Below are 21,878 nucleotides of genomic sequence, written 5' to 3' on the forward strand. Positions count from 1 at the left end.
GATAGAGTAGAGAGTGAAGGATATCTAGTGTGAGGAAAGAATTTAGAAAGATATTTGGATAATGGTGTTTTAGGATGGTGTGACCATGTGAAGCTTATAGGAGATGCTTGGTTGGTCAAGAATATACACAGTATTATAGTCAAAGGTATGAAGTGGAAAGGAAAACCATGGAAAATATGGGTAGATCCAGGATGAAAAGTAATTAGAGCAAGGGATCGTTAAGACAAAGATGCCAGAGGCTTAACTAGGGATCATGTACAAAAGGAGCTTTTAGTTGATAGAGTTGATATGAATGGAGATGTTGGCATATTTTATATCACTGTGATGTGCAAAGTGAAAAAGTAAGAAGCCTTTTCATAAGTGTTGAAGCTCATCTTTCACTTAAACACTCTGGATATGAGCTGAGGATGCAAGTGGATAATTTTAGAGGTTATTTGGGATTGTTCCATTTCGAGGAATTGGAAGTAGAGGGAATGGTGATAGTTTATTGAACATTAAGATTGAGAAAATGATTCATTAATATCTACCTTTGCTTTCCATTAGTGACCAGGTTCCCTAACTAAATTTTTCCTTATAAACCCTGGTTAAGATAGATGAAAATGTAATTAGGCTTTGGAACTGAGCTACTTGAGCATGAAAATTTTAGTTCATCCTCCATGTGTTGGAATTATCTATCTTTTGCTTGCCATCTCCATGTTGTATGATAGATGTCTTTTTTTTAATGCAGATTTTGATTTAAGAAAAAGTTCATTTATAACCATTTGTATTTCAGTCAGTGATATTTTACCTTTTCTTTAAAGTGTCTTGGAAGTAATTTTTTTATTTGATCATTGCTTGGCATGAATATGTATCTGTTATCTAATGATTCCTCTAGCTGCTCTGGCCATTTTGGCATCTGTTTGACCTCTCTTGGCATATACTTTGTTTTATTCTCAGAGTTCTTACTCTTCATATGCCCAATACAGTCATACAGATGCCCCCAACATATGTCCAAGTTCTGTCCTGACCGACTGGTCAGATCTCGAAATGGACGTTGGACATATGTCAGCATGGCATGCAGAATTCGTATACTTGTACAGCATTCTTTTATCCTACTCAATTTCTCATGATTATCTTGTTTTTTATTAACCAGCATTATTATATGATTGTATAGTTTCTTTTTACCTTTCATTTAAGATTCTTTAGTCCATGGATTGATTCATCCAAACTTTCAGTGAACTTTTTGGCAGCTCCTTCGTCAGCACTTGCTGCTTCTTCTGCAACTCAAAAAGACTTCTAGCCTTTGCCTGAATTGTTAGTAAGCTTAGTGGTAAACGGTTTTGAATTTGATCTTCCTTCCGCAGCACAAACATTTCCATTTCGTAGATGGGCCCATGTCGTTGCTTTGTTATTGTTGTAGACTTCATACTTGCTGAACCTTTCACTGCTTCATGAATTTTTTCTTTATCCTTGAAAATTTTGGAGATCTTCAAATGGGATTTACTTTTTTTCGTCCTTCACATTGGGTGATTACCTTCATTTTCAGTTTCAAATTCCCTGGCTTCCCAACTTGGGATGGGGTTTTCCTCTTGTCAGTCATCGTCTTTGGGGTTTAATACAAAATTAGTTTAGTCCAGCACGGAAATTTGTTAGATTCACTTGAATAATGCGCTTACCGAATGGTAACTGAGAGAGATGCTGTGATATACACAATGCTGGGACCGTCTTACATTCACCAGCATTGGCGGACATACAACCAAGCATGATTTTTATATTTACATGTATTCTTTTACTTTATATTTTTTCCGGCTGTATGTATAGATGGTCATAAGTCGCATAGTTTGTAAGTCGGAAGCATCTGTACTTGATATGGATCGAGGTGGATTGTAGATGGTCAAATTCTTTTTATGCATAGTCCCATACAGATGGGTTTTTGATATTGTGAGCTTTTGATATATGGGGATTAAATTATCAACGTATTTTTTTGTTTTTAGGCACGAGTAAGACCACTTATGTCAAGGCAAGTTGAATCAAATCATGATGGGTTAAACCAGGAGGCATCAACAAGAGAAGGGATACAAAGTCGAGAAGAGTCTGCCAGAGAGGGTTCAAGCCGCTCTGTCACAGGTCGAGTTGTTTCAGCAGTTGGAGCTGTGTTAAAGAGACCACACAATCAGGTAAATTTTGAGCTCATTAAAGTTTTGTTAACTTTTAAATTCAGGCTCCATGTACAATACTTAGTGGAAGGGAATGATTCTAGAGCAGATTTACTTATCAACTCTCTCCATTGTGGCCTGAAAAATTGACCCTTTTTCCTAATGCTACAGTGTTGGTTCAATTTTTCTTTTTTAGATACTGTAGCAGTTCCTGTGCTTGAAAGCTGGCTGCCTTTGTCTCTTCACCATTAGTTATGCCATGAAATATTCTGCACAACTTCTTTGTCACATCATTACATTGTAGCTTTAAGCAATAGAACTGTATATTTTCATGATTCACAAATATCTCCTAAAGCACAAGTGTTTCACTTTTCAGAGACTTCTTTTTTCTTTATCTTTTACTTTTTTTTTTTTTTTTTTTTTTTTCATTTAAGATTTGGCCTTTCTATGGACTTCTGTCTGTGATGGAAGCTTTTACCTTACAGAAATTCACAATTTATTGTGCTAGAACTGAACTGCAAGAAGATGGAGCTCTGTAAAAGATTACATGAACCATCATGTTTCATGAATTAGATCTTGCTAATAAATGACAGTTGCGTTATTGCAAGCTATTTAATGTTTACCTGCTAATTTATACTGTGTGATGTATTATTTTTGCAGGTGGATTCTGATGAAGAAGAATATGACCCAAAGAAACCTCAGCTAAGTGGAATGGCAAGCAAAGTTGAGGTAAAGCAAATGCACACTTGTTTACAGTATTTCCTAGTTGGGTTGAATTTTACATTTTGATAAGTACTCATGAAAAATCTTTATGTTTGCTTTCATTGATAATAAATCAATTTATGACTCATCTCAAAGTAGTTTCCTTGATGTTTGTACATCAGTATTTTGAAGTCTTACCGTAACATACATTCATACATATGTTATTTAGATTATATAGAATCCAGGCTGTGGAAATGAGCTATTTATGAGGAACATTTGATATCACAAGATGGAATGGAGAAAAAAGGAGAGAGTGCTTAAGAGAGTTTGTATGGGAGAGAATGCAAAGAGAATGAATTGAGGAGTGGTAGAGAGGGTGAAACATAATACTTTGAGGTGGTTTAGGCATGTAGAAAGAATGCAAGACAGGGAGTTTACAAGGAGAGTGCATGATGGTAGGATTCAGGGGTGTGAAAGACAGCTCACCTTTGCCATGGGGAAATATTGGAAGAGTACTGGAGGGAGAGAATTGATGGACGAATGTGTGGGATGACATATGCAAGGGAGACATGTAAGGACAAGGATAAGTGGAGACTTTTGCCATGCCCATCCCTTGATAGGAGTTTCTAGAGGAAATGGGCATCAGAGATATAGATAGGTATATCCAGAATCTAGTTATCATGTGGTATAGTCACAAGATTAGATTATCCATGTTATCTCAGTATTTCTGAAAATTCTTGCAACAAATAACTGATCAGGTTATTCCACATACCATATTCTTTTTTGTACTTATGTGAGATAGCATTATTAACCAATGAACCTTGCCTCTTATACACACATCCCAGTCTGTCTTTCTTGCTTATGTATTGAAAACAGACACTCCCATCCAAAGCCAAGTCCCACCAATTACTCCACAGTTTACCTTGATTTCGTATGTTCCCTGGTTCAGCCTACTGACAGCATGTTGCTTTTTTCTATAGTGACCAATATGGCACAAACAGAATATACCCCAGCCTAAGGCTGTCTTATGTGAAAGGAAAAAAAGTAAGAGAAAAGGAAAGCAGAAATTAGATAGGGATTTGCAAGTGTTTTCCGACTTGATTTAAAGGTAAAAAGGTCTTAGAAACAGGGAAGGATGAAAGTAGGAGATTCCACAGTTTAATTGTTCAAGGGAAAGGAGTTGCCATAATGGTCAGTCCTCAAGTGGTTGGTCTACACATACAAGCTGTGGGAAACAGCAACCAGACACCTGCTGTGAGTTCAGGCCTTGGTGGCAGGGGCACACAGAAGTTAACCTCCTTTTTGTCATTGTTCTGGAGGGTGATGTCAAATGTCTTTTTGGTAAGTATGTGTCAGGGGATTGTTTCAGATACTTCATTGATGTTTGTTACCATTAATACTGTGAGGTATGGGGGGTTTTGTTTGGTTGAAGCTGTTTCCTGTGGGGTGGGGTGGCTCTGGGAATGGATGAAGGCAAGCAAGTATGACTATATACATAGGTATATATGTGTATGTCTTTGTATATGTGTGTATATGTATGTATATGTGTATATGTTGATATGTATATGTGCATGTATGGGCATTTATGTACATATATGTGTATATGAGTAGATCGCCCATTCTTCGTCTGTTTCCTGGCGCTACCTTGCTGATGCAGGAAACAGAGATTATGTATAATAAATATATGTATAAATATATATAATTATGTAGCATTTATAGATCTGGAGAAGGCATATCATAGGGTTGATGGAGATGCTTTGTGGAAGGTATTAGAGTATATGGTGTGGGAGGTAAGTTGCTAGGAGCAGTGAAAAGTTTTTACCAAGGATGTAAGGCATGTATGTGAATAGGAAGAGAGGAAAGTGATTGGTTCCCAGTGAATGTTGGTTTGCGACAGGGATGCCTGATATCTCCATGGTTGTTTAATTTGTTTATGGATGGGGTGGTTTGGGAGGTGAACGCAACAGTTTTGGAGAGAGGGACAAGTATGCAGTCTGTTTTGGATGAGAGGGCTTGGGAAGTGAGTCAGTTGTTGTTCGCTGATGATACAGTGCTGGTGGATGATTCAGGTGAGAAAGTGCCGAAGTTGGTGACTGAGTTTGGTAGTGTCCGAAAGAAGAAAGCTGAAAGTAAATGTGAATAAGAGCAAAGTTATTAGGTTCAGTAGGGTTGAGGGACAAGTTGATTGGGAGTTCAGTTTGAATGGAGAAAAACTGGAGGAAGTGAAATGTTTTAGATATCTGAGAGTGGATTTAGCAGTGGATGGAACCATGGAAGTGGAAGTGAGTCGCAGGGTGAGGGAGGGGGCGAAGGTTCTGGGAGCGTTGAAGAATGTGTGAAAGGTGAGAAAGTTATTTCATAGAGCAGAAATGGGTATGTTTGAGGGGATAGTGGTTCCAACAATGTTATATGGTTGTGAGGCATGGTCTATAGATAGGGTTGTGCGGAGGAGGGTGGATGTGTTGGAAATTAAATGTTTGAGGACAATATGTGGTGTTAGGTGGTTTGATCAAGTAAGTAATGAAGGGTAAGAGAGGTGTGTGGTAATAAAATGAGTGTCATTAAGAGAGCAGAAGAGGGTTTGTTGAAATGGTTTGGTCACATGGAGAGAATGTGTGAGGAAAGATTGACAAAGAGGATATGTGTGTCAGAGAGGACTTGGGAAGTGAGTCAGTTGTTGTTTGCTGATGATACAGTGCTGGTGGATGATTCAGGTGAGAAACTGCAGAAGTTGGTGACTGAGTTTGGTAAAGTGTGTGAAAGAAGAAAGCTGAGAGTAAATGTGAATAAAAGCAAGGTTATTAGGTACAGTAGGGTTGAGGGACAAGTCAATTGGGAGGTAAGTTTGAATGGAGAAAAACTGGAGGAAGTGAAGTGTTTTAGATATCTGGGAGTGGATTTGGCAGCGGATGGAACCATGGAAGTGGAAATGAATCATAGGGTGGAGGAGGGGGCAAAAGTTCTGGGAGCATTGAAGAACGTGTGGAAGTCGAGAACATTATCTCAGAAAGCAAAAATGGGTATGTTTGAAGGAATAGTGTTTCCAACAATGCTATATGGTTGTGAGGCGTGGGCTATGGATAGAGCTGTGTGGAGGAAGGTGGATGTACTGGAAATGAGATGTTTGAGGACAATATGTGGTGTGAGGTGGTTTGATCAAGTAAGTAATAATAGGGTAAGAGAGATGTGTGGTAATGAAATGAGTGTGGTTGAGAGAGCAGAAGAGGGTGTGTTGAAATGGTTTGGTCACATGGAGAGAATGTGTGGGGGAAAGATTGACAAAGAGGATATATGTGTCAGAGGTGGAGGGAACGAGGAGAAGTGGGAGACCAAATTGGAAGTGGAAGGATGGAATGAAAAAGATTTTGAGCGATCGGGGCCTGAACATACAGGAGGGTGAAAGGTGTTCAAGGAATAGAGTGAATTGGAATGATGTGGTATAGCGGGGTCAATGTGCTGTCAGTGGATTGAACCAGGGCATATGAAACATCTTGGGTAAACCATGGAAAGGTCTTTGGGGCCTGGATGTGGATAGGAAGCTGTGGTTTTGATGTATTACACATGACAGCTAGAGACTGAGTGTGAATGAATAAGGCCTTTTTTTTTCTGTTTTCCACGCTCTATATACTTTTTCTTTTTCTTCCATACTTGTTTGCCATTTCCTGTGTTAGCGAGGCAACATCTGTAACAGGTGAAAAAAAAGGCCACATTAGCTCACAATCATTCTTTATCTGTCATATACAGCGCAAACAAACCACAACCCCCTTTCAAAAGCAAGCCTCACAGACTTCTCCATATATCTTAGTGCGGGGAGTGAATGCTATGAGTGTTGTATGTGATGCTTTGAATGGTTGATGTTTTTTTCAGTGGGAAAAACTGTTTATTCTACGGAACTGGGGGTGTGTCCCTGCATTTGTGCTTGTTTGGTGTTAGAAGAGTGATTGAAGACTTGTGTATAGATGCAGTCATTCTGTTTTGAGTGAGCCAATATTCTAATGTTGCTACTTTGGTGTTAGGATGTTGTGATGTGATTGTCAAGCTGCCTCTATACAAAAGGAGGACATTCATCTTGAGGTTTTCCTTCATATGTTACATTGCTCTGCCTGCACGAGGTTGTACTATGAGTGAAAAGTCACCTTTGATGAGACGAAGTCATTAGGAGTGCAGTCTTGTCCAAGACCTTCTTAGTCCAAAGGAGTCCATCATTTCCTTCCAAGTGGAATTAGCACAGCCTCGGGCTGCAGGAACCTCTGGAAAGGTTTTGGGTAATACCAAGGTCTCAGAATGGTTATGAATTGATAGATATATAACCTCTGAACCCCTCCTTCAGTGGCTCTTGTGGCTTCAAGGCTGCAATACTTTCATAATCAAGGACTGTGTGAACTTCTTTGAAGCACACACAAATAAGTTTTCATCATGTAAGTTTTACATGATTTTGTTTAGAAAATTATGCTGCAATCATTCCTAGTAAGATTATGAAAATATCTTTTGAAGTATTTCTCACTCCAGCTCCAGCCTCATCTGTACTTCTTACTGCAGTTACAGCCTCATCCAGTATTTCATAGACTTATTATTCACCTAGCTTTTGAGAAAGATTACTTTCTTGAATATTGTTATAGCACTTAATCAATCATCTCCTTATTTTAGGTAACCCCTCGACCTAGACGTCCTGGAGCAATACAGGCTAATACAGCTCTTATTCTTCGAGCAATGGCAGATGCTCATAAATCAGTTAACAGGCCAAGTCGACGCTCAGGAGAGAAACCAGAAACATCCCAGAAGAAACAGAAGGTAAGAGTTATACAAATATCCTGAAGCCCCACTGAATGGATCAGTGTTTCCAAAGCTCTCTCTCAGATGATTGAAGCATTGGTTTATTAATGGCATCTAAAGTGACAATCTTAGTCTAGGTCACAAAGTTGATACCAGATTTATGATTGATATTCATATAGCAGTTGTACAACAGTTGTGCAATTGTGATTACTCCGGTACTCCTGTTAGGTTTTGATATAAGTGATAGTGTTGGTTAGTGTGGGAAGACTTTTAACTGTGAGAAGTAGCAACTGGGCATTTCTTGGGAGCAGTTGTGTGAGCCAAAGGGGTGGGCATGATGATCTATTATGATGATGCCATTTAGCCTAGTTTTTAATGGCCCAACCCACCCACATACTCATGCATATACATATATGTCCATACATGCACATGTACATACATATACATTTCTATGTATACATACATATACATACATGGACATATACATATATACACATGTACATATTCGTACTTGCTGCCTTCATCCATTTCTGTCGCTACCCTGCGACACATGAAATAACATTCCCCCACCCCCCACCCCTCCAGTGAGGAAGCACCAGGAAAAGACAAAAAAGGACACATTTGTTCACACTCAGTCTCTAGCTGTCATGTGTAATGCACCAAAACCACAGCTCCCATTCCACCCACATCCAGGCCCCTCAGACCTTTCCATGGTTTACCCCAGATGCTTCACATGCCCTGGTTCAATCCATTGACAGCACGTTGACCCTGGTATCCTACATCGTTCCAATTCACTCTGTTCCTTGCACGCCATTCATCCTCCTGTATGTTCAGGCCCTGATTGCTCAAAATCTTTCTTGCTCCATCCTTCCACCTCCAATTTGGTCTCCCGCATCTCCTTCTTCCCTCCATCTCTGACACATATCCTCTTTGTTAATCTTTCCTCACTCATTCTTTCCATGTGTCCACACCATTTCAACACACTCTCTTCTGCTCTCTCAACCACACTCTTTTTATTACCACACATCTCTCTTACGCTTTCATTACTTACTCGCTCAAACCACCTCATACCACATATTGTCCTCAAACATTTCATTTCCAGCACATCCACCCTCCTCTGCACAACCCTATCTATAGCTTATGCCTTGCAACCATATAACATTGTTGGAACCACTATTACTTCAAGCATACCCATTTTTGATTTCCGAGATAACATTCTTGTCTTCCACACATTCTTCAATGCCATTCCTGCATTAGCGAAGTAGCATTATGAACAGAGGACTGAGCCTTAGAGGGAATATCCTCACGTGGCCCTCTTCTCTGTTCCTCATGACAACGACGTAGGGCCAGGAAACAGATAAAGAATGGTCCATCAACAGATATACACATATATGTACATAAATGCCCATACACACACATATACATACATTTACATATATGTACATATACATGTACACCTGTACATGTTCATACTTGCTTGCCTTCATCCATTCTTGGCACTACCCTGCCCCACAGGAAACAGTATTGCTACCCCATGCTTCAGTGAGGTAGCACCAGGAAAACAGACAAAAAGGGATAAAGGAGAAAGATACAGTATTTCCTGCTTGTCATAGAAGGCTACTAAGAGGAGGGAATGGCACTGTTCTCCTTCCTCACAATGATAAAGGAGCTGGAAGCACTTTGCCAAGTTCAGTAAGATAGAGGATATTAAATCCTCAAAACAGCAGTGACAAACCATGAAATAAATTTCCTATATGCCAATATGCAGGGACTCATATCAAAGAGAACAAATAAAATCCCTGTTTTAAGTTAAAAACTGAACTATCCTGATGCAGTATTTGTGTCATTTACTGATGCACACACCAAAGACCTTATGAATGGTGAAATCTTGATCTCAAGTCCTGTGCAGATGCAACAGACTAGAGGATCATGTGTAGTAGTTAGACTGTATATGATAGGTACTCTTATAACAACTGAACTTTGACATCCTTAAATGAATTAAAAGAAGCTTTCATTGTCCAGGTTGAAAATCAAAATCTAGTTATTGGATTAATCTATAGACCACCAAGTGCAAAGCCACAAGAACTTATGGAAGAAATAAGAAACAATCATATGTTGACCTCCTTGGAGGCCGAGTCTTTAGTAAATTTATCTTACGTTTTATGGCTTCAAAAAGTGTGAAAACACTGTTCTAAAAAATATTAGTGTATATTGATAGTTTGGAGCCATACCATTAATGAGGCCCACTGCCTTGGCTCAGTAGCTGAGCTCTTCTGGTAACTCCTTGGTTAGGAAGTGGCATGTAAAAGGGGATGTTTGTGCCATTTCCTCTTTGAGTTTTTTATGCCTTCAAATTCACAAGTCCTTCATTATTCAGACCTTCAAAATGTGATTACCACAACTCAGTCATATCTTGTTCAGTTTGTTCCATACCATTTCTGTTGGCAGGGGTCACAAGTAATAGTTTAAAGACAGTGATTTGAGTAATTAATTGTTAAGTAGATGATTTGATGTTGTAAATTTTATCATCACTTGCAAGTAGCTAGAGACTTAATTTTGAGTTTTATTCATAATGATCACAATTTTTTGCTGATGGCACTCATCTGAGCTTTATAACTCCATTCCAGAGTGAGCTATTTACGCGTAGTTACAGAGAGAGAGAGCAAACCCGTCAAAAAGAGCTCCCTTCTCAGGAAGAAGTTTCTTCTCAAGAGGAAGTGAGGATCCGTAAGATAGCTATCACTGTACCTAATGCTACAAGAAAGGAGAGTGAGAAGCAGTTGCAAGAAGAAAAAATGGAGGAAGAGGTTTTGGCTAGAGTAGAAATCACCAGCACAACCTCAGATGACAAGGAGAAAGATGATGTGATAGAAAATGTGGTGTCTCAGGAAGAAGAATACGGGCCTGTTCCAGGTAAGTTATCTCCTTATTGCTTTAGATACAAAGGAATTAGTTTCCTCTCTAGATATGGGAGAATTTTACTTGAATAGAGTAGACATTATTTTCAAGAGTGATTTGTATAATTAGTAGAGAAAATCAAAAGTTGAATGAAAAAAAATGCAAAATTCAGGATTAGGAAGGAAATAGTGAGATACAGTACCCAGTAAGTGGTATCCTTTTGTTTATTTTTCATTGATATGTCAGGAGAGTGGTTGTGAAAAAGATTGGTACAGTTAGAAATGTATGTGTTATATACATTAGTATTTAGTACATAGATGTGATAAAGATGTGCGAATGGTGTAGAGATGAAATGGAAGGACAGAATAAGGGAATTAGTGATGAAGAAGGATAATGCTATAGATGGATATGTGAAGATAAAGGAATTGCAGTGATTATAGAAGATTCTGTTTTTCAGGAAAGAGTTTAGTTAGCATTATTAGCTTGTGGTTCTAATGCAGACCTTGAGCTCAGCTGTTGCATCAGCTTAGTGAGTGTGTAACATGAAAAAGTATGATGTGCTTTTATAAGTGGTAAAGCTGGTATTTCACTGTAACACAGTGGACAGGTAAAACTGGGGCAAGGGGTAGATGAGTGATGTTTGGAGGCTGTTTGCACCTTGTTCACCACATTAGACTGGGAATAGAATGATGATAATAGATAAAGCGATCATGCAGAATGTAGCTCATCACTGATCACAAAATCATGAATATATATTATTTAGGGTATTGGTAATTTGATCTATAGTATAATTAGAGGTACTAATACTATGGATAGAATGAATTGAATCGATGTCATTTGTCAGGGGCATCATGCTGTCATCAGAATGAACCATGGCATAGTATGTGGTCAAGGTGAACTATGCAATAGTCTGTGGGCATAACCATGGGTCATAGATTCTGGTTTCAGCATGTTATACATGACATTAGTCTTTTCTTTCTGCCTCATTAACATGTGGTCTACTGGCATTCTGTCCACAAACATATAATCTCTCCTTTTCATATATAACATCTGACAACACTTGACTCACGCAGCTCATTCTTCGTAACTCTAGATTTTCTTGCGGTGAGCACTATGCACTAGCCCTGCCTTTTTGCAAGTTGGTAGGAGCAGTAGACAGAAGTAGGTAGGAACATTTAGGCTGAAGCAATAAGTAGAAGTAGGTAGAAGCATTAGATAGAAGTAGTCATTAGGAAAATTAAGTAGGAGCCTCAGCGAACGCTGTGCTAGACTTGCCCTCTACCAGTGGCCTTTTAAGGGTAAGGCACTTAAGGCTAAGAAGTAGTACTGGAGTTCTTTAGTTATGGAGACTGTTGCTGTGGCCACCTTTTTGTGGGATTTCCAGCTGGAACAGGCTTTAGAGATATAGATAGATAGATGGATAGATAGTATTATTTCACTCCTGATAACTGTGCTGAACTGCAGGCAGCACAAATGTTGTGTGCTACTCAACACTATTGTGTTATGTAGCGTAATTAAAGATTCATGAAAAGGAGATATAGGAAAGTCAGTAGCAATTTTTGAGAGGAACAAGAAAAAAGTGGGTTTCATTGACTGAATTCCTCTTGATAATGTCTGCTCTGACAGGAAATTCTTTCCAAAACTAAGTTTATAGAATTGTCATTAAAAGAATAAGAAGAGACTTTGCTCTAGTAAAAGAAGGTGAGTTGGATTTGAAAGACGTGTGGGATGAAGAAAGGGTATTGTAGCCAAAATGGAGAAATAGTATTGGGAATAAGAGCACTGTCTAAGGATATTAATGAATATGGAAAAGCAAGGCACTGTGAAAAATAAAATTGATTCTGATTTTTTGAAAGCAGGTTATTCCGTAGAAAGAAAGTGAATGATTAGCAGTCACATTATCTTTCCTTCCTCAGATAGTGGATTTGGTGTGGAAGAAATAGAGGAGGTTGAGGAAGAGGTCATTGATGAAGGAATAGAAGACCAGCCCCTCTTGCCTACATCTCCTCAGCCAAGAGTCCACGCTGTTCCTGGGTAAGAAATTATTTGAAAATAATACAGTAAGCTAATTGAGGTTTAGAATTGATATAGATTAGATCCAGATCCTAAGATCGGGGATTCTTAAATTCTCTGCTCTGAAAGGTCGATTCATAGGGATAGCTCTGTATGGAGGGCCACTAAGTGAAGTTAATGAGCCAGATTTTCTTGCATTTTCAGGACTTTTGGTACAAACTGAAGTGAATTCAGCTCTCATAGTTGGCATCACTGAGTTAGATTTTCATATGGAAATGATAGTTTATGTAACTTTTGGGAAGGATATTATAATTTGATGTGTAAAAGAGGCTCTAGACACTGAACTCCATTTCCCTATAAGTTACAATCATACAATGATATGAAACAAAGAAATTTAGCAATTAATGAGAACCCCATCAAAGGGTCTTCTCTAGTACAATGCTTCTGACTACACCAAAGACGTTTGTAGGTTACAGTTGGCCCACTGACCTCATATTGGGATCCCTCTCTGTAGAAAAACACAGTTCTGCTTTCATAGTTCCTCACTCTGCCCATGCAACGTAAGGTCTTAGCATAAACTCACCAGGAACCCATCAGCAGAAATGTTGGTAATACAATACTATATATCATAATCAATCAGAATGATAAAATCTCTTAAAGGAGTGCTCAAGTAAACTAGACTATCCATTAAAAGTGCAACCATAAAAACTACAAGTTATATTTTAAAGGTAAAATTGCAAACTATATGAAAGTTGGCTTATGAAGTGATGTCCACCATCATAATAATGCTAAGCTCCTCTTGCACACCAGTAGTGCTCTCCACTCTCCATGTCTACTCCTTGTACTGAAAACTGCATGCTGCACACATGAGAATTACTCATTTATGCAACTTCTTAGTAGTTATTTGGGCCTTATATGTGAACAGTTCTAATGTTTATTTGTTATAAACATCAAAAACTGCCTATATTTTGTGGGTAAGGGTTTGGATTGAAACCCTCCTCTAACTTTGGAAACATATCATTACTTTGAAGTTTCCTATGAATACATTCTCTGTTTATAGTAAGGGAGGCCAGTACAGTGACAGTACAAAACAGTCATGCTAGTGACCTAATGGTGATTTTAGAGTAATGTGAGGATTGAAAAATTTTACCTTAGAATGCAATTCAGTTTATGTATGTAATGGAAGTCTGCAAGAAAATATGGCTTTTCCAACATGATATCATGTAATGTAGCCTCTTTTTAGAATGTATTTCCAGGATATTTGCTACGAGTCTCAGTGGGGAGGATAAACAGTTAGGTGTATTATGAAATAGTTACACTGTCTGTGGCATAAACCAAGGGCCTTGAGATTGATAGGTTGCAGTGCTAAACATTGCACTGCAACCCATACGTGTGTGCTTTGTATGTAAGGAATGTTAGAACAAATGAATAATTAAAAGAGTTGATTCTACATTACATATGTGGTATTACACTGACCTTTCTTGTTCATAGGGTGGAAAACACGAAGTTCATAGTCACGCTGGAAGGTGTTGACACTGAGATTTTTCCTGTCAAAGGTGAACAGTTGGACATTAGGTCTCGACTAGGAGTTAGACCTGTGCACAGTGACAATTTAGAGGAGGTTGAAGTAAGTACTGTGAATTGTTTGATTTTATATCTATCTGATGGTAATTAGGAGTTAGAGAGATATGCCAAGCTGGAAGTTCATGCATCAAGACAAATTGATTTTTTGACCTCACATTAGCCAGCTTCTTTTTTGGCAAACTTTATTGGTCCCCCCTCCCTTCCCTCTTTAAAAGGGTGCAGAGAGTTTCTTAGGGGCCCTTTTCTCTTTTACTCTTGTAAGAACTTTTTGAAAGATCCTAAATTAGGAAAGCAAGCCTATAAGCTCATAAACAAAGCTAACTGCATGTAGTTTATCACTATATAATGAGGAAGCGAGGACAGTGGTTTATTTATAGGTTTAAAGTAGGATTAGGTGGGATTTGGAAAAAGATTAAAGCGCTCAAACCCAGGCCCCTCAATGGACCATGGGCCTGAGGGGTATGATGGGAATGACCTGCCTGTACCTCGTCTCATCAGGCCTGTTTTTAATCAGAAAGGTTTATTCAAATACGGATAAGGGACAACACTATTCCCCAACAGCAGTATTGTGGTATTAAGCCTCTTTCACTTAGCTGGTTTGTTGGGACTCCTTGCTTTACTGTACTTTGGAGATGTATTCCTGAAAAGTGCCCCTTTAAGTGAACTAACATGTAGTAGACTCATCTTATGTAGACCAAATGACATGAGTAAGGTTTACATTCTAGAGGAACATTTCTAGTTAGAATTTTTTCACAAAAATATAAATGCTTTCACTGTGGTAGTCCTAATATGCAAGGTAAACTATATGAGTGAGATTTTTTACAATATCTATTAAAGAAATTCCCTAAAGTTGTTATTGCAGTTAACTAAAACTTGATTTCCTTAATGAGAGGATATACAACTGAACCAAATGAAACATTGGCTCTGCTGCCATGGTGAGAGTACATCAGGAGTACTCTCATGCATATGTAATGAGATATGAGATATTTTTTGAAGTGTGTGTCACAGACAGATATGATTACTATGGGTTTTCATCTGTAATATCTATCACTTTGAGGTTCAATCACTAGTATATACTATCATGTAAAAATATCACCAACAAAAATATTACACAATGTGAGGCCACAGATCTTTTACAGGTCTGCTTGAAGTCTCTGCATATACTGACTAGTGTATGGGAAAACTTTAACTTGCATTGTTTAGTAACAGTGCATGGGATGCCACCACAACCATCAATGGGTGCTTATTTTGCCTTTGGATAGAAGTTGCTGATTGAGGCTCCATTCTTCCACCCCACCCCTTTTCTTCAGTATATCCTCAGTTTATTATCCTCTCCAAGATTCTTGCCAAATTTAAAACTATATTGTTTTTTATTTTTGTTTGTTATCTTTCACTCACAGCCTGTTTGACGTCCATCCACATCCATAGCTAGCTTCTTTATCTCCAAAGTTTGTTGAAGTTGAGCACTTTTGGATTAAGTATTTATAACTTGATGTATTTTCTAAAATGCATTTCGTTCCTTCTTTGCTATAGCATGATAATTTTACTGATTGTTGACCAGGAGTACATTGAAGAAGTGGAGGAGTGGGAAGAAGAAGAAGAAACTGGTAGCGAAATGAGCAGAACTTCAACAGTACCAGCAGTTGGACTAATTGCAGGTGCCGAACCTCATCTCAAGAGTGCAGTTTCTGTAATGTCAGCCCCACAGGCTGGTATGTCATTTATATATATATATATATATATATATATATATATATATATATATATATATATATATATATATATATATATATATATGATATTTATGTATACTTAAATATGATATGTATTTATATTTTATAAATAAATAAGATATAAATAAATATTATATTCAAGTATACATAAATATCATATATATATATATATATATATATATATATATATATATATATATATATATATATATATATATATATATATATTCCCATTTTAGAAAGTTAATACAAGGAGGGGAGGATATTTATGTTTACTTAAATATATTAAAATTTTTTTTTTTTTTTTTTTTTTTTTTTTTGCTGTCTCCCGCGTTTGCGAGGTAGCGCAAGGAAACAGACGAAAGAAATGGCCCAACCCACCCCCATACACATGTATATACATACGTCCACACACGCAAATATACATACCTACACAGCTTTCCATGGTTTACCCCAGACGCTTCACATGCCTTGATTCAATCCACTGACAGCACGTCAACCCCGGTATACCACATCGCTCCAATTCACTCTATTCCTTGCCCTCCTTTCACCCTCCTGCATGTTCAGGCCCCGATCACACAAAATCTTTTTCACTCCATCTTTCCACCTCCAATTTGGTCTCCCTCTTCTCCTCGTTCCCTCCATCTCCGACACATATATCCTCTTGGTCAATCTTTCCTCACTCATTCTCTCCATGTGCCCAAACCATTTCAAAACACCCTCTTCTGCTCTCTCAACCACGCTCTTTTTATTTCCACACATCTCTCTTACCCTTACGTTACTTACTCGATCAAACCACCTCACACCACACATTGTCCTCAAACATCTCATTTCCAGCACATCCATCCTCCTGCGCACAACTCTATCCATAGCCCATAGCCGGCAAGGCAGCAGGTTTGGATGGTATTGCAGTGGAATTTATTAAAAAAGGGGGTGACTGTATTGTTGACTGGTTGGTAAGATTATTTAATGTATGTATGACTCATGGTGAGGTGCCTGAGGATTGGCGGAATGCGTGCATAGTGCCATTGTACAAAGGCAAAGGGGATAAGAGTGAGTGCTTAAATTACAGAGGTATAAGTTTGTTGAGTAATCCTGGTAAATTATATGGGAGGGTATTGATTGAGAGGGTGAAGGCATGTACAGAGCATCAGATTGGGGAAGAGCAGTGTGGTTTCAGAAGTGGTAGAGGATGTGTGGATCAGGTGTTTGCTTTGAAGAATGTATGTGAGAAATACTTAGAAAAGCAAATGGATTTGTATGTAGCATTTATGGATCTGGAGAAGGCATATGATAGAGTTGATAGAGATGCTCTGTGGAAGGTATTAAGAATATATAGTGTGGGAGGCAAGTTGTTAGAAGCAGTGAAAAGTTTTTATCGAGGATGTAAGGCATGTGTAGGTTAGGAAGAGAGGAAAGTGATTGGTTCTCAGTGAATGTAGGTTTTTCGGCAGGGGTGTGTGATGTCTCCATGGTTGTTTAATTTGTTTATGGATGGGGTTGTTAGGGAGGTGAATGCAAGAGTTTTGGAAAGAGGGGCAAGTATGAAGTCTGTTGGGGATGAGAGAGCTTGGGAAGTGAGTCAGTTGTTGTTCGCTGATGATACTGCGCTGGTGGCTGATTCATGTGAGAAACTGCAGAAGCTGGTGACTGAGTTTGGTAAAGTGTGTGAAAGAAGTAAGTTAAGAGTAAATGTGACTAAGAGCAAGGTTATTAGGTACAGTAGGGTTGAGGGTCAAGTCAGTTGGGAGGTGAGTTTGAATGGAGAAAAACTGGAGGAAGTGAAGTGTTTTAGATATCTGGGAGTGGATCTGGCAGCGGATGGAACCATGGAAGCGGAAGTGGATCATAGGGTGGGGGAGGGGGCGAAAATTCTGGGAGCCTTGAAGAATGTGTGGAAGTCGAGAACATTATCTCGGAAAGCAAAAATGGGTATGTTTGAAGGAATAGTGGTTCCAACAATGTTGTATGGTTGCGAGGCGTGGGCTATGGATAGAGTTGTGCGCAGGAGGATGGATGTGCTGGAAATGAGATGTTTGAGGACAATGTGTGGTGTGAGGTGGTTTGATCGAGTGAGTAACGTAAGGGTAAGAGAGATGTGTGGAAATAAAAAGAGCGTGGTTGAGAGAGCAGAAGAGGGTGTTTTGAAGTGGTTTGGGCACATGGAGAGAATGAGTGAGGAAAGATTGACCAAGAGGATATATGTGTCGGAGGTGGAGGGAACGAGGAGAAGAGGGAGACCAAATTGGAGGTGGAAAGATGGAGTGAAAAAGATTTTGTGTGATCGGGGCCTGAACATGCAGGAGGGTGAAAGGAGGGCAAGGAATAGAGTGAATTGGAGCAATGTGGTATACCGGGGTTGACGTGCTGTCAGTGGATTGAATCAAGGCATGTGAAGCGTCTGGGGTAAACCATGGAAAGCTGTGTAGGTATGTATATTTGCGTGTGTGGACGTATGTATATACATGTGTATGGGGGGGGTTGGGCCATTTCTTTCGTCTGTTTCCTTGCGCTACCTCGCAAACGCGGGAGACAGCGACAAAGTATAAAAAAAAAAAAAAAAAAATATATATATATTTTTTTTAATTTTCCAAAAGAAGGAACAGAGAAGGGGGCCAGGTGAGGATATTCCCTCAGTGGCCCAGTTCTCTGTTCTTAACGCTACCTCGCTAACGCGGGAAATGGCGAATAGTTTGAAAAAAAAAAAAAAAAAAAATTTTCATGTTCACCATTTCTCCTATTAGTGAGGTAGCATGAAGAACAGAGGACTGGGCCTAAGAGGGAAAATCCTCACTTGGCCCCCTTCCTTGTTCCTTCCTTTGGAAAAGTAAAAACGGGATGGGAAGATTTCCAGCCCCCTGCTCCCTCCTCTTTTAGTCGCCTTCTATGAAACACAGGGAATATATGGGAAGTATTCTTTCTCTCCTATCCCCGGGTATAATATATCTAGATATGTATATTTTATTTGTATTAAATTTCTAAAAGGGGAAACAGAAGAAGGAGTCATGCGGAGAGTGCTCATCCTCCTCGAAGGCTCAGATTGGGGTGTCTGAATGTGTCTGGATATAACCAAGATGCGAAGAAAGGAGAGGTAGGTAGTATGTTTGAGGAAAGGAACCTGGATGTTTTGGCTGTGAGTGAAATGAAGCTCAAGGGTAAAAGGGAAGAATGGTTTGGGAATGTCTTTGGAGTAAAGTCACGGGTTGGTGAGAGGACAAGAGCACTTCTGAAGCAGTTGTGGGAGTATGTGATAGAGTTTGAGAAAGTAAATTCTAGATTGATGTGGGTAAAACTAAAAGTGGATGGAAAGAAATAGGTAATTATTGATGCCTATGCACCTGGTCATGAGAATAAAGATCATGAGACGCATATGTTTTGGGAGCAGGTGAGTGAGTGTGTTAGCTGCTTTGATGCACGAGACCAGGTTATAGCGATGGGTGTTTTGAATGCGAAGGTAAGTATTGTGCTAGTTGAGGGTATAATTGGTGTACATGGGGTGTTCAGTGTTGTAAATGGAAATGATGAAGAGCTTGTAGATTTGTGTGCTGAAAAAGGACTGGTGATTGGGAATACCTGGTTTAAGAAGAGAGATATACATAAGTATACATATGTGAGTAGGAAAGATGGTCAAAGGGCGTTATTGGATTATGTCTTAATTGATAGGTGTGTTAAAGAGAGACTTTTGGATGTAAATATTCTGAGAGGGGCAACTAGAGGGATGTCTGATCACTATATTGTGGAGGCGAAGGTGAAAATTTGTAGAGGTTTTCAGAAAAGAAGAGAGAATGTTGGGGAGAAGAGAGTGGTGAGAGTAAGTGAGCTTGGAAGTGAGACTTAGTAAGGAAGTACCAGGAGAGATTGAGTGTAGAATGGCATAGGGTGAGAGCAAATGACTTGAGGGGAGTGGGGAAGGAATGGGATGTATTTAGGGAAGCAGTGATAGCTTGCACAAAAGATGCATGAAAAAGGTGGGAGGTGGGCAGATGAGAAAGGGTAGTGAGTGGTGGGATGAAGAAGTAAGGCTGTTAGTGAAAGAGAAGAGAGAGGCATTTGGACGATTTTTGCAGGGAAGTAGTGCAAATGACAGGGAGATGTATAAAAAGATGTGGCAGAAGGTCAAGAGAAAGGTGCAGGGGGTGAAAAAGAGGGCAAATGAGAGTTGGGGTGAGAGAGTTATCATTAACTTTTTGGGAGAATAAAAAGATGTTTTGGAAGGAGTTAAATAATGTGCGTAAGACAAGAGAACAAATGGGAATATTGTTGAAGGTCAAAGGAGTAGGTAATAACGAGTAATGATGAAGTAAGGAGATGGCATAAGTATTTTGAAGGTTTGTTGAATGTGTTTGATGATAGAGTGGGAGATATAGGGTGTTTGGTCGGGGTGGTGTGCAAAATGAGATGGTTAGGGAGAATGGTTTGGTAAACAGAGAAGAGGTAGTGAAAGCTTTGTGGAAGATGAAAGCCGGTAAGGCAGTGGGTTTAGATGGTATTGCAGTGGAATTTATTAAAAAAGGGCATGATTGTGTTGTTGATTGGTTGGTAAGGATATTCATTGTATGTATGGATCATGGTAAAGCACCTGAGGATTGGCGGAATGCATGCATAGTGCCATTGTATAAAGACAAAGGGGAAAAATGTGAATGCTCAAATTACAGAGGCATAAGCTTGTTGAGTATTTCTGGGAAAATATATGAGAGGGTATTGATTGAGAGGGTTAAGGCATGTACAGAGCTTCAGATTGGGGAAGAGCAGTGTGGTTTCAGAAGTGGTAGAGGATGTGTGGATCAAGTGTTTGCTTTGAAGAATGTATGTGAGAAATACTTAGAAAAACATGGATTTGTATGTAGCATTTATGGATCTCGAGAAGGCATATGATAGGGTTGATGGAGATGCTTTGTGGAAGGTTTCAAGAGTATAAGGTGTGGAAAGTTTTTATCAAGGATGTAAGGCATGTGTATGAATAGGAAGAGAGGAAAGTGATTGGTTCTCAGTGAATGTTGGTTTGTGGCAGGGATCCGTGATGTCTCCATGGTTGATTAATTTGTTTATGGATGGGGTTTTTAGGGAGGTGATTGAAAGAGTTTTGGAGAGAGGGGGCAAGTATGCAGTCTACTGCAGATGAAAGGGCTTGGGAAGTGAGTCATTTGTTGTTCGCTGATGATACAGCACTGGTGGCTGATTCGGATGAGAAACTTCAGAAACTGGTAACTGAGTTTGGTAAAGTGTGTGAAAGAAGAAAACTGAGAGTAAATGTGAATAAAAGCTAGGTTATTAGGTACAGTAAGGTTGAGGGTCAAGTCAATTGGGAGGTAAGTTTGAATGGAGAAACACTGGAGGAAGTGAAGTGTTTTAGATATCTGGGAGTGGATTTGGCAGTGGATGGAACCATGGAAGTGGAAGTGAATCATAGGGTGGGGGAGGGGACGAAAGTTCTGGGAGCGTTGAAGAATGTGTGGAAGTCGAGAACATTATCTCGGAAAGCAAAAATGGGTGTGATTGAGGGAATAGTGGTTCCAACAATGTTATATGGTTGTGAGGCATGGGCTATGGATAGAGTTGTGTGAAGGAGGGTGGATGTGCTGGAAATGAGATGTTTGAGGACAATATGTGGTGTGAGGTGGTTTGATCGAGTAAGTAATAATAGGGTAAGAGAGACGTGTGGTAATAAAAAGAGTGTGGTTGAGAGAGCAGAAGAGGGTGTTTTGAAATGGTTTGGTCACATGGAGAGAATGAGTGAGGAAAGATTGACCAAGAGGATATATGTGTCAGAGGTGGAGGGAACGAGGAGAAGTGGGAGACCAAATTGGAGGTGGAAAGATGGAGTGAAAAGATTTTGTGTGATCGGGGCCTGAACATGCAGGAGAGTGAAAGGCGTGCAAGGAATAGAGTGAATTGGAACGATGTGGTATACCAGGGTTGACGTGCCGTCAATGGATTGAACCAGGGCATGTGAAGCGTCTGGGGTAAACCATGGAAAGTTGTGTGGGGCCTGGATGTGGAAAGGGAGCTGTGGTTTCAGTGCATTATACATGACAGCTAG

General features: G+C 39.3%; 1 protein-coding gene across 4 annotated transcripts in view; it reads left to right on the forward strand.

The window, feature by feature from the left end:
• Nab2 (Nuclear polyadenosine RNA-binding 2) overlaps positions 1-21,878 on the forward strand; it is a 59,703-nt gene that overhangs the window by 16,794 nt on the left and 21,031 nt on the right. For 2 of the 4 annotated variants that reach the window (XM_071669907.1, XM_071669904.1), the window contains exons 7-13: positions 1,974-2,156; positions 2,796-2,864; positions 7,485-7,628; positions 10,238-10,523; positions 12,425-12,542; positions 14,013-14,148; positions 15,667-15,817. In XM_071669907.1, the coding sequence (XP_071526008.1) occupies positions 1,974-2,156; positions 2,796-2,864; positions 7,485-7,628; positions 10,238-10,523; positions 12,425-12,542; positions 14,013-14,148; positions 15,667-15,817 (1,087 nt within the window). The remainder of the gene's footprint in view (positions 1-1,973; positions 2,157-2,795; positions 2,865-7,484; positions 7,629-10,237; positions 10,524-12,424; positions 12,543-14,012; positions 14,149-15,666; positions 15,818-21,878) is intronic. The other 2 variants (XM_071669906.1, XM_071669905.1) reach the window with 1 other exon arrangement.

Source organism: Panulirus ornatus, chromosome 14 (genome assembly GCF_036320965.1).
Source record: "Panulirus ornatus isolate Po-2019 chromosome 14, ASM3632096v1, whole genome shotgun sequence".
NCBI lineage: Eukaryota > Metazoa > Arthropoda > Malacostraca > Decapoda > Palinuridae > Panulirus > Panulirus ornatus.